Source organism: Chroicocephalus ridibundus, unplaced genomic scaffold (assembly GCF_963924245.1).
Source record: "Chroicocephalus ridibundus unplaced genomic scaffold, bChrRid1.1 SCAFFOLD_332, whole genome shotgun sequence".
NCBI lineage: Eukaryota > Metazoa > Chordata > Aves > Charadriiformes > Laridae > Chroicocephalus > Chroicocephalus ridibundus.
Genome location: NW_026961493.1, coordinates 1 through 12,247, shown reverse-complemented (window position 1 = coordinate 12,247; position 12,247 = coordinate 1). Strand labels below are relative to the sequence as shown.

At 66.6% G+C, this 12,247-nt stretch overlaps 2 protein-coding genes across 2 annotated transcripts; both read left to right on the top strand.

Moving 5' to 3' along the window:
* Positions 1 to 790: 790 nt before the first annotated feature.
* On the top strand, positions 791 to 8,073 carry LOC134509448 (plasminogen activator inhibitor 1-like). Its single transcript, XM_063321985.1, has 9 exons — positions 791 to 1,161; positions 1,977 to 2,236; positions 3,250 to 3,480; positions 4,342 to 4,536; positions 5,331 to 5,529; positions 5,940 to 6,040; positions 6,140 to 6,226; positions 7,377 to 7,460; positions 7,936 to 8,073. The coding sequence occupies exons 2-9, from the start codon at positions 1,978 to 1,980 to the stop codon at positions 7,971 to 7,973; spliced, it is 1,194 nt and encodes a 397-aa protein (XP_063178055.1). The 5' UTR covers positions 791 to 1,161; position 1,977; the 3' UTR covers positions 7,974 to 8,073.
* Positions 8,074 to 9,174: 1,101 nt separating this feature from the next.
* On the top strand, positions 9,175 to 11,865 carry LOC134509449 (AP-1 complex subunit sigma-1A-like). Its single transcript, XM_063321986.1, has 3 exons — positions 9,175 to 9,315; positions 11,098 to 11,276; positions 11,523 to 11,865. The coding sequence occupies exons 1-3, from the start codon at positions 9,313 to 9,315 to the stop codon at positions 11,671 to 11,673; spliced, it is 333 nt and encodes a 110-aa protein (XP_063178056.1). The 5' UTR covers positions 9,175 to 9,312; the 3' UTR covers positions 11,674 to 11,865.
* Positions 11,866 to 12,247: the final 382 nt, after the last annotated feature.

Below are 12,247 nucleotides of genomic sequence, written 5' to 3'. Positions count from 1 at the left end.
CACCCCGCCCGGATGCCTGGGGGCCCCGAGATAGGTGACACGGGGGACACGGGGGGGCACTGGGCATATGGGGGGGACTGTGGGGACATGGGGGGGCACAGGGGACGTGGGGGACAGGGGGGACAGGGGGGCAGAGAGGGGGTCACAGGGGGGTCGCGGGGGACATGGGGCATGGGGGACATGGGGGGGGTCACAGGGGACACGGGGGGGTCGCGGGGGACATGGGGCACGGGGGACATGGGGGGGTCACAGGGGACACGGGGGGGACACGGAGGGGTCACTGGTGACATGGGACATGGGGGACATGGGGGGCAGTGGGGACGGGGGAGTCACAGGGGACACGGGGGGGCGTCACTGGGGACGTGGGACACGGGGGACATGGGGGGCAGTGGGGACAGGGCGGGGGTCACAGGGGACACGGGGGGGTCACAGGGGACATGGGTGGTCACTGGGGACGTGGGACACAGGGCACATGGGGGGCAGTGGGGTCGGGGGGGTGCCACAGGGGGGACGGGGGGGTCATGGGGAACCACGGGGGGGGTCACTGGGGACGTGGGACACGGGGCACATGGGGGGCACGGGGAGGGACGTGGGCGGTGACATGGGGGGGGGGACACGGGGAGGGACACGGGACGTGGGATGTGGGTGGTGACGTCGGGGCGGGGGGGGGGGGGGGACGGGACACGAGTGGAAACACCCCCCCACCCCCCCCACCCCCGGCCTTTTAAAGCCGCTGCCGCGGCCGGAGGCGGCCCAGAGCTGGGAGCCACCGGGACGGGACACTGGGACACTGGGACACTGGCACACCGGGATACTGGGACACCGGGACACCGGGACACCGAGACCAAGACGGGGACACCAGGAACAACACCGGGATACTGGGACTGACACCAGGACCAGGAGTGGGATACTGGGACTGATACTGGAATACTGGGACCGACACCAGGACTGGTACTGGGACAGCGGGACCGATACTGGGACACCGGGACCAAAACCGGGACACCAGGACTGACACTGGGATACTGGGACTGGGACCAGGACACCGGGACTGGGAGAAGGACCAACATCAGGACACCGGGACCAAAACCAGTGCTGATACTGGGAGAGTGGGACCAACACCGGGACTGAGACCAGGACTGACGCCGGGATCGGGACCAACAGGTAAGGGGGAACTGGGGGGACCCAGCACCGGGACTGGGACTGGGACCAGCACCGGGACTGGGATTGGGACTGGGACCAGGACCGGGACTGGGACTGGAACAGGGACCGGGACCGGGACCAGGACTGGGATTGGGACTGGGACCAGCACTGGGACTGGAATTGGGACCAGTACCAGGACTGGGATTGGCACTGGAACAGGGACTGGGACTGGGACCAGCACCAGGACTGGGACCAGTACTGGGACTGGGACTGGGACCAGCACCAGGACTGGGATTGGGACTGGGACCAGGACTGGGATCGGGACTGGAACAGGGATCAGGACTGGGACCAACACCAGGACTGGGACCCGGACCAGTACAAGAACTGGGATTGGGACTGGGACCAGGGCTAGCACCAGCACTGGGACTGGGATTGGGGCTAACACCAAGACTGGAACCAGCACCAGGACTGGGATTGGGACTGGGACTAGCGTGAGGACTGGGAATGGGACCAGTGCCGGGACTGGGAATGGGAACTGAGATCAGTATCAGGACTGGGATCCGCACCAGCACTGGGACCAACACTGGGAATGGGACAGGAATGGGGACCAGCACTGGGACCAGTACCAGAACTGGGACCAGTGCTAGCACCAGCACTGGGACTGGGATTGGGACTGGGACCAGTACCAAGACCGGGACTGGAACGTGGACCAGGGCTGGGATTGGGATTGGAACCAGCATCGGGACTGGGATTGGGGTTGAAACTGGTACCGGGACCAGCACCGGGGTCACCATCAGGGTCACCTCGGTGACCCCCGGACTCCTGGGTCCTTTCAGGATGCGCGTGGCCCCAGTGGCCCTGGTGGCCCTGGCCTGGGTGGCCCTGGCGGGTGCTGGGACACCGGTGACAGGTCGGGTGGCCCGGCTGGTGACCGACTTTGGGCTGCGGCTCTTCCGGGAGGCGATGGGACACCGAGGGGACACCAACGCCATCTTCGCCCCCCACGGGGCCACCGCCGTGCTGGTGGCCCTCCAACTGGCCACCGCTGGACATAGCCGTCACCAGCTTGAGACGGCCATGGGCTTCAGCATCAACGGTGAGGGTCCCTGCGGTCCTTGTCCCCATGGTGGGGTGGGTGGTGGGGTCCTTGTCCCCCTGGTGGGGTCTCCATCCCCATGGGGGACACCTTGGTGGTCCTTGTCCCCACGGTGGGGTCTCCATCTTCATGGTGGACACCTTGAGGGGCCTTGTGCCCATGGTGGGGTGGGTTGTGGGGTCCTTGTCCCCCTGGTGGGGTCTCCATCCCCATGGGGGACACCTTGGGGGTCCTTGTCCCCATGGTGGGGTCTCCATCTTCATGCTGGACACCAAGGTGTCCCCGTCCCCATGGTGGGGTGGGTGCTGGGGTCTCCAACCTCATGGGGGACACACTGGGGTCCTTGTCCCCATGGTGGGTTGGGTTGTGAGGTTCTTGTCCCCATGGTGGCAGGGGGTGGGGGGGTCTCCATCCCCATGGGGGACACCTTGGGGGTCCTTGTCCCCATGGTGGGGTGGGTTGTGGGGTCTCTGTCCCCATGGTCAGGTCTCCATCTTCATGGTGGACACCTTGGTGTCCCTGTCCCCATGGTGGGGGGGGTGGGGAGTCTCCATCCTCATGGGGGACACCTTGGGGTCCCTGTCCCCATGGTGGGGGGGGTGGGGAGTCTCCATCCCCATGGGGGACACCTTGGGGTCCCTGTCCCCATGGTGGGGTGGGTTGTGGGGTCCCTATCCTCACACCAGGTCATCCGTGGGTGCCCCCAACTCCACACTGGGTGTCCCATGGGTGTCCCTCACACCGGGTCACCCATGGGTGGCCCCAACCCCACGCTGGGTCTCCCATGGGTGTCCCTCACACCGGGTGACCCATAGATGTCCCCAACCCCACACTGGTTCTCCCATGGCTATTCCTGTCCCCATACGAGCTCGCCCGTGGGTGTCCCCCGTGCCGGGTCTCCCATGAGTGTCCCCACACCAGGTCACCCACGGGTGTCCCCAGCCCCACACTGGGTCTCCCACGGGTTTCCCCATCCCCACGCCGTGACTCAGTTTCCTCACCCCACCCCACAGATCCAGAGGTGGCGGCGGAGCTGCGGGTGCTGCGCCGGGCGCTGAGGGGACCCGGCCACCTCCTGGCGGTGGCCGAGGGACTTTTTGTGGGGCGGGGGGTGACGCTGACCCCCGGCTTCGTCTCCCGCTTCGTCCGGGCCCTGGGCCCCCGACGCCTGGCCAGGGTGGACTTCCAACGGGGGGAGGGTGCCCGCGCCCTCCTCGACGCCTGGGTGCAGGAGCAAACGCAGGGTGAGCAGCCTCGGGGGGGGGGGGTCGGGGGGGCCCGGAAACCTGGATCCCTTGGGAATGGGGGTGATGGGTGCCCAGACGCCTGGGTCCCTTGGGAATGGGGGTGCTCAGACGCCCGGGTCCCTTGGGAATTGGGGTGATGGGTGCTCAGATGCCTGGGTCCCTTGGGAATGGGGGTGATGGGTGCTCGGACATCTGGATCCCTAGGGAATTGGGGTGATGGGTGCTCAGACACCTGGGTCCCTTGGGAATTGGGATGCCCAGACGCCCAGGTCCCTTGGGAATGGGGGCGATGGGTGCTAGGACACCTGGGTCCCTTGGGAATTGGGGTGCCCAGATTCCTGGGTCCCTTGGGAATGGGGGTACTGGGTGCTGGGACACCTGGGTCCCCTGGGAATGGGGGTGATGGGTGCTCAGACACCTGGGTCCCTTGGGAATTGGGGTGCCTGGACACCTGGGTCCCTTGGGAATGGGGGTGATGGGCGTTCGGACATCTGGATCCCTTGGGAATGGGGGTGATGGGTGCTCGGACACCTAAGATCCCTAGGGAATTGGAGTGCTGGGTGCTCAGATGCCTGGGTCCCCTGGGAATGGGGGTGATGGGTGCTCAGATGCCTGGGTCCCTTGGGAATGGGGGTGATGGGTGCTCGGACATCTGGATCCCTTGGGAATGAGGGCGATGGGTGCTCAGACACCTGGATCCCTTGGGAATTGGGGTGTTGGGTGCTCGGACACCTGGATCCCTTGGGAATTGGGGCGCTGGGTGCTGAAACAGCTGGGTCCCTTGGGAATGGGGGTGATGGGTGCTCGGACGAGTGGGTCCCTTGGGAATGGGGGTGACGGGTGCCCTTGTCCCCCCAGGGCTGATCCAGGGGCTGCTGCCCCCCGGCGCGGTGGGTGCCAACACCCGCCTGGTGTTGGCCAACGCCGTCTACTTCAAGGGTGCCTGGCTGAGCCCCTTCCCCCCCGCCGCCACCCGGCCCCGGCCCTTCCACAGGGGCGATGGCACCGTCGTCACCGTCCCCATGATGGCACAGACGGCCAAGTTCAACTGCGGTGAGAGACACACCCCCCCCGGACACCTGGGTCCCCTGTGTCACCCCATGTCACCCTACTCCATCACCCACCCCAGCACCTGGATGCTTAGGTCTCCTCATGTCACCCTGTGTCACCCTGCTTGGACCCCTACCCCATCTCCCAGATGCCTGTGTCCCCCTGTGTCACCCCGTGTCCTACCATGTCACCCTGCTTGGAGCCCTACCCCAGCACCTGGTCACCTGCGTCCCCCTGTGTCACCCTGGGTCCCCCCATGTCATTCTGCGTCACCCCATGTCACCCTACCTGGTCACCCACCCCATCTCCCAGACATCTGAGTCCCCTCATGTCACCCTGGGTCCCCTGTGTCACCCCATGTCACCCTACTCGGTCACCCACCCCAGCACCTGGACGCTTAGGTCCCCTCATGTCACCCTGTGTCACCCTGCTTGGAGCCCTACCCCAGCACCTGGACACCTGTCTCCCCCTGTGTCACCCTGGGTCCCCCCATGTCACCCTACTCGGTCACCCATCCCATCTGCCGGACATCTGGGTCCCCTCCTGTCACCCTGGGTCCCCCTGTGTCCCCTCATGGGTCCCCTTGTGTCACCCTACTTGGACCCCCCCATCCCATCTCCCAGACACCTGGGTCCCCCCATGTCACCCTGTGTCCCCTTGTGTCACCTTGCTCGGTCACCCACCCCGGCACCCGGACGCCTGGGTCCCCTCGTGTCACCCTGTGTCCCCTGTGTCACACCCTGCCCCACCATCTCCCGGACGTCTGGGTCCCCCCCCCTGACACCATGTCACCCCAGGGGACTTCGAGACGCCGGAGGGTGTCCCCTACGAGGTGGTGGAGGTCCCCTACAGCGGGGAGGAGGTGGCCATGCTGCTGGTGGCCCCCTTCTGGCGGGGCGTCCCCATCGTCACCCTCACCCGCCTCCTGGACGCCCAACTTGTCACCACCTGGATCACCAACATGAGCCCCGCGCCCCGTGTCCTCGTCCTGCCCCGGTGAGCCCGGACGCCTGGGTCCCTTGGGTGCTGGGGGGGGGGGGGTGGGAGTGATGGGTGGGACCCCCGGACGCCTGGGTCCCCTGGGAAGGGGGACACCTGGGTCCCTTGGGTGCTGGGGGGGATTTGGGTGGGACCCCCGGACGCCTGGGTCTCCTGGGAAGGGGGACACCTGGGTCACTTGGGTGCCGGGGGGGATTTGGGTGGGACCCCCAGACGCCTGGGTCCCCTGGGAAGGGGGACACCTGGGTCCCTTGGGTGCCGGGGGGGATTTGGGTGGGACCCCTGGATGCCTGGGTCCCCTGGGAAGGGGGACACCTGGGTCCCTTGGGTGCTGGGGGGGATTTGGGTGGGACCCCCGGACACCTGGGTCCCTTGGGTGACACCCCCCCACCCCCCCCACCCTCCAGCTTCTCCCTGGAGACCACCTGGGACCTCCGAGCACCCCTGAAGTCCTTGGGGGTCCGCGCCCTCTTTGACCCCGACGCCGCCGACTTCACCCCACTCTCAGGTAAAGGGACACCCCCCCCCCCAAATCCTTGTCCCCAGGTGGGTGCTGGGGGGGACCCGGGTGTCCTGGGGTCACCCCTAACCCCACCCCACCCCCCAGTTGAGGAGCCCCTTGTCCTGGGCCAAGCCCTGCAGAAGGTGAGGATGGAAGTGACGGAGAACGGCACCCAGGTGGCATCAGGCACCGGTGAGTGACACCAGGGGACACGGACACCTGGATCCCTTGGGAATGGGGGTGACCGGACGCCTGGGTCCCCTGGGAATGGGAGTGATGGGTGCCCGGATGCCTGAATCCCTTGGGAATGGGAGTGCTGGGTGCTCGGATGCCTGGATCCCTATGGAACTGGGGTGATGGGTGCTCAGATGCCTGGATCCCTAGGGAACTGGGGTGATGGGTGCTCGGACACCTGGGTCCCTTGGGAATTGGGGTGCCCGGACACCTGGATCCCTTGGGAATGGGGGGTGACGAGTCCTCGGACACCTGGGTCCCTTGGGAATGGGGGTGACGAGTCCTCGGACACCTGGGTCCCTTGGGAACTGGGGTGCCCGGACGCCTGGGTCCCTTGGGAATGGGTGTGATGGGTGCTCAGACACCTGGGTCCCTTGGGAATTAGGGTGCTCAGATGCCTGTATCCCTAGGGAATGGGGCTGATGGGTGCTCAGATGCCTGGATCCCTAGGGAACTGGGGTGATGGGTGCTCGGACACCTGGGTCCGATGGGAATTGGGGTGCCCGGACACCTGGATCCCTTGGGAATAGGGGTGATGGGTGCTCGGACACCTGGGTCCCTTGGGAATTGGGGTGATGGGTGCTCAGATGCCTGTATCCCTAGGGAATGGGGCTGATGGGTGCTCAGATGCCTGGATCCCTAGGGAACTGGGGTGATGGGTGCTCGGACACCTGGGTCCCTTGGGAATTGGGGTGCCCGGACGCCTGGGTCCCTTGGGAATGGGTGTGGTGGGTGCTCAGACACCTGGGTCCCTTGGGAATTGGGGTGATGGGTGCTCAGATGCCTGGATCCCTAGGGAATGGGGCTGATGGGTGCTCAGATGCCTGGATCCCTAGGGAACTGGGGTGCTGGGTGCTTGGACACCTGGGTCCCTTGGGAATTGGGGTGCCCGGACACCTGGATCCCTTGGGAATGGGGGTGATGGGTGCTCGGACACCTGGGTCCCTCAGGAACTGGGGTGCCCGGACACCTGGATCCCTTGGGAATAGGGGTGATGGGTGCTCGGACACCTGGGTCCCTTGGGAATAGGGGTACCCGGACGCCTGGGTCCCTTGGGAATGGGGGTGATGGGGGGGTCCTCACAGCTCTGTCCCCCTCCCCCCTGCAGCCGCCATCGTCTACTCCCGCATGGCGCCCCTGGAAATCCTCCTGGATCGGCCCTTCCTCTTCCTCCTGCGCCACAACCCCACTGGTATGGGGTGGGGGTGGGAGGGCACTTGTGGGGCTGGGGGGGGGGGTTGCTCATGACCCAGGACTCGTGGCTGGGGGTCTCAGGAAGACTGATGCCTCGCGGATGTGGATTTAGGGGCTCCGTGCCCCATGGATTTGGGTTTGGGGGGGCTCCCTGCCCCATGGATGTGGGTTTGGGGGTGTCAATGACCCACGGATGGGGGGCTTGGGGGGGGCTTTGTGCCCCATAGATTTGGGTTGGGGGACTTCATGTCCCATGGATGTGGGTTCTGGGGGTTCCATGCCATGTGGATGTGCATTTGGGGGGGGGGGGTTCTGTGCCCCATGGATTTGGGTTCGGGGGTGTCCATGACCCATGGATGTGGGTCTTGGGGGGTGGGGGGGTGGGTCTGTGCCCCACGGATGTTGGTTTGGGGCCTCTGTGCACCATGGATGTGGGTCCGGGGGGGCTCCCTGACCCCTCTCTCCCCCCACAGGCGCCATCCTCTTCGTGGGACAGGTGACGGAACCCTGAGCGCCCCACGGCGGGGTCGGCCCCACAGCGGGGTCGGCCCCACGGCGGGTTGGGCCCTCCATGGGACCATGTTGGGGCCATGTGGGGCTGGGGAGAGCTGTAATTTATTGGAGAGAGTAATATATTTGGGGGGGGGGGGGGGTGTCAACCCCCACGTCCTGGTGATGATGTCACCCATCGCGTCATGGCGTTGGGGGTCAAGCGTCGTGTCCTGGTGATGACGTCATCCACCGTGTCCTGGTGATGATGTCATCCAACGCATCACGGTGTTGGGGGGTCAACCCCCATGTTCTGGTGATGATGTCATCCATTGCGTCATGACGTTGGGGGTCAACCCCCATGTCCTAGTGATGATGTCATCCATCGTGTCACAGTATTGGGGGTCAGCCTCCATGTCCTGGTGATGATGTCATCCATCGCGTCATGGCGTTGGGGGTCAACCCCATGTCCCAGTGGGGTGTCCCCGTCACCCCCAAAACAGCCCCCCTCGAACCCTAATTTACCCCCATTTCACCCCAAAATCTGCCCCCAGTGACCTCAAACTGCCCCATTTCACCCCAAAGCTGCCCCCACCCACCCGAAACTGCCCAATTTTACCCCGAAACTGTCCCAGGGACCCCAAGTTACCCCCATTTCACCCCAAAATCTGCCCCCACTGACCCCAAACTGCCCCATTTCTCCCCAAAATCTGCCCCTCCACCCCCATCGTCACCATGGCAACAGACTCCCGGGGGGGGGGGGGGGGGGGGCGTGTCTGTCTCCATGGAAACGCACCACCTCCATGGCAACACACCCCCCCCCCCATCGGTTGTCCCGTTACTATGGAGACGGGAGTCCCTCCCCGCCTCCCTCCAGGTTGCCATGGCGACAGAACCCGCCCCTTCGGTCGCCATGGAGGTTACAACCCCCGTCGCCACGGTAACCCCCTCCGTTGCCATGGAAACACACAACACACACACGACACACACACACACCCCCCTCCCGTTGCTAGGGAGTCTCGCCGCGCTCCCTCGTTGCCACGGCGACAAGGCCCCGCCCCTCCCTGAAGCTCCTCCCCCCGTTGCCCCGGCGACATGGCCCCGCCCCTCCCGGAAGCTCCTCTCCCGTTGCCCTGGCGACCGGGCCCCGCCCCCCCTCCACCGGAAGCTCCTCCTCTCGTTGCCCCGGCGACCAGGCCCCCCCCCCCCCCCCCTCCCGGAAGCGGCGGCGCCTGCGCGGTGAGGCCGGGCCTGGCGGGAGGCGGAGAACGGCCCAGCCCCGACCCCCGGGACCGGACCCCCCCCTCCCCCGGTCCGTCCCCCCGGTGTCCCCCCGGTCCCCGGCACCGGGACCCGGCGCTATGGTGAGTGGGGAGCACGGCACTTACCGGGGGAGGAAGGAGGAAGAACGGGGGTGTCACGTGGGGGGGGGGGGGGTGTGTCACGTGAGGGCGGGGGGGAACGAGGGGGGGGATCTATTCGGGCCTGACCTCTGACCTCTGACCCTGTCCTATGTCCTCAACAGCCCCCCCCCATGGTGTGGCCCCGGGTGCCCAGGCTGACACACCCCCCCCCCCCCATGTCCTGTCCCCAGCCCCACGGTGACCCCCCCCAGCCCCACGGTGACCCCCCCCAGTGTCACCCCATGCCCTGTCCCCATCCTGTCGTGTGTCCCCCCCCCCCCGCCCTGTCCCCAAACCCCACACTGACCTCCTCGTGTCCCCCCATGGCCTGTCCCCCTGTCCCCACGCAGACCCCCCCATGTCCCCCCCCCATTCCCTGTCCCCAACCCCACGCTGACCCACCCCACGTCCCCCCCTGCCCTGTCCCCCTTTCCCTGTCCCCACACTGGCCCCCCCATGTCTCTCCCTGCCCTGTCCCCCTCCTGGCCCCCCCACATTCCCTGTCCCCAACCCCACACTGACCCCCCCCATGCCCTGTCCCCCTCCTGTCCTCCCCATTCCCTGTCCCCAACCCCACACTGCCCCCCCCCCATGTCCCCTTATGCTGCCCCCCTGACCCACCATGACCCACCCCACGTCCCCCCCATGCCCTGTCCCCCCTTCCCTGTCCCCACACTGGCCCCCCCATGTCTCTCCCTGCCCTGTCCCTCTCCTGGCCCCCCCATTCCCTGTCCCCAACCCCACACTGACCCCCCCCATGCCCTGTCCCCCTCCTGTCCCCCTCATTCCCTGTCCCCAACCCCACACTGACCCCCCCATGCCCTGTCCCCCTCCTGTCCTCCCCATTCCCTGTCCCCAACCCCACACTGGCCCCCCCCTTGTCCCCTTATGCTGCCCCCCTGATCCACCATGACCCACCCCACGTCCCCCCCATGCCCTGTCCCCCCTTCCCTGTCCCCACACTGGCCCCCCCATGTCTCTCCCTGCCCTGTCCCCCTCATTCCCTGTCCCCAACCCCACACTGCCCCCCCCCCCATGTCCCCTTATGCTGCCCCCCTGATCCACCATGACCCACCCCACGTCCCCCCCATGCCCTGTCCCCCCTTCCCTGTCCCCACACTGGCCCCCCCATGTCTCTCCCTGCCCTGTCCCCCTCATTCCCTGTCCCCAACCCCACACTAGCCCCCCCCATGTCCCCTTATGCTGCCCCCCTGACCCACCATGACCCACCCCACGTCCCCCCCATGCCCTGTCCCCCCTTCCCTGTCCCCACACTGGCCCCCCCATGTCTCTCCCTGCCCTGTCCCCCCCTCCTGTCCCCCCCATTCCCTGTCCCCAACCCCACACTGGCCCCCCCCCCATGTCCCCTTATGCTGCCCCCCTGATCCACCATGACCCACCCCACGTCCCCCCCATGCCCTGTCCCCCCTTCCCTGTCCCCACACTGGCTCCCCCATGTCTCTCCCTGCCCTGTCCCCCCCTCCTGGCCCCCCCATTCCCTGTCCCCAACCCCACACTGACCGCCCCCCCATGCCCCGTCCCCATCCTGCCCCCCAACCCTGTCCCCTCGTCCCCACGCCGACCCTTCCACACCATCCCCTCGTTCCCTCTGCCCGCCCTGGCCCCAAACCCCACGCTGACCTGCGCCACGTCCCCCTTCCTTGTCCCCCTGCGTGTCCCCCTTCCTTGTCCCGTGTCCTCCCCCGCCCCCCCCCCCCCCGCTGACCCTCTCCCTGTCCCCAGATGCGGTTCATGCTGCTCTTCAGCCGCCAAGGCAAACTGCGCCTCCAGAAGTGGTACCTGGCCACCGCCGACAAGGACAAGAAGAAGATGGTGAGGGAGCTGATGCAGGTGGTCCTGGCCCGCAAACCCAAGATGTGCAGCTTCCTGGAGTGGAGGGACCTCAAAGTCGTCTACAAGAGGTGACGCTCCTGTCCCCATCCCCTCCCACCCCCACCCCACCTCACCTCCCCCCCCCTGCAACATCCCCAAGGTCCCCCCCGTTAAGGTACGACCAACCTTGCGGGGCGAGCGAGGTGGGTACGGCCGTAACTCGCCACGTTTCGGGGGGGCTCGTTGATGCGTCCCCCCGCCTTTCTCCGATGGGTTTTGGGGTGTGTGTGTCCCCTCCCCGCTCCGTTTTGTCATTGTCGCCCCCCCCTCCCCAGGTACGCCAGCCTCTACTTCTGCTGCGCCATCGAAGGGCAGGACAACGAGCTCATCACGCTGGAGCTGATCCACCGCTACGTCGAGCTGCTCGACAAGTACTTTGGCAGCGTGAGTGGTCACCAGAGGGTTTGGGGACAACCTGGGGGGTGACATGGGGGTGCTGGGGCCACCCCAGGGTCATGCTGTGGGTGCTTGGCCATCCTGAGGTCACCTAAAAGCCACCTTGGGGCAATGTCATAGGTGCTAAGGCCACCCAGGGCCACCCAAGGGCCATGCTGTGGGTGCTTGGCCATCCTGAGGTCACCTAAAAGCCACCTTGGGGCAGTGCAATAGGTTCTAGGGCCACCCCAGGGCCACCAGGGCCACCTCAGGGCCATGCTGTGGGTGCTTGGCCATCCTGAGGTCACCCCAAAGCCACCCTGGGGCAATGCTATGGGTGCTAGGGCCACCCCAGGGCCACCAGGGCCACCTCAGGGCCATGCTGTGGGTGCTTGGCCATCCTGAGGTCACCTAAAAGCCACCTTGGGGCAGTGCAATAGGTTCTAGGGCCACCCCAGGGCCACCAGGGCCACCTCAGGGCCATGCTGTGGGTGCTTGGCCATCCTGAGGTCACCCCAAAGCCACCCTGGGGCAATGCTATGGGTGCTAGGGCCACCCCAGGGCCACCAGGGCCACCTCAGGGCCATGCTGTGGGTGCTTGGCCATCCTGAGGTCACCCGAAAGC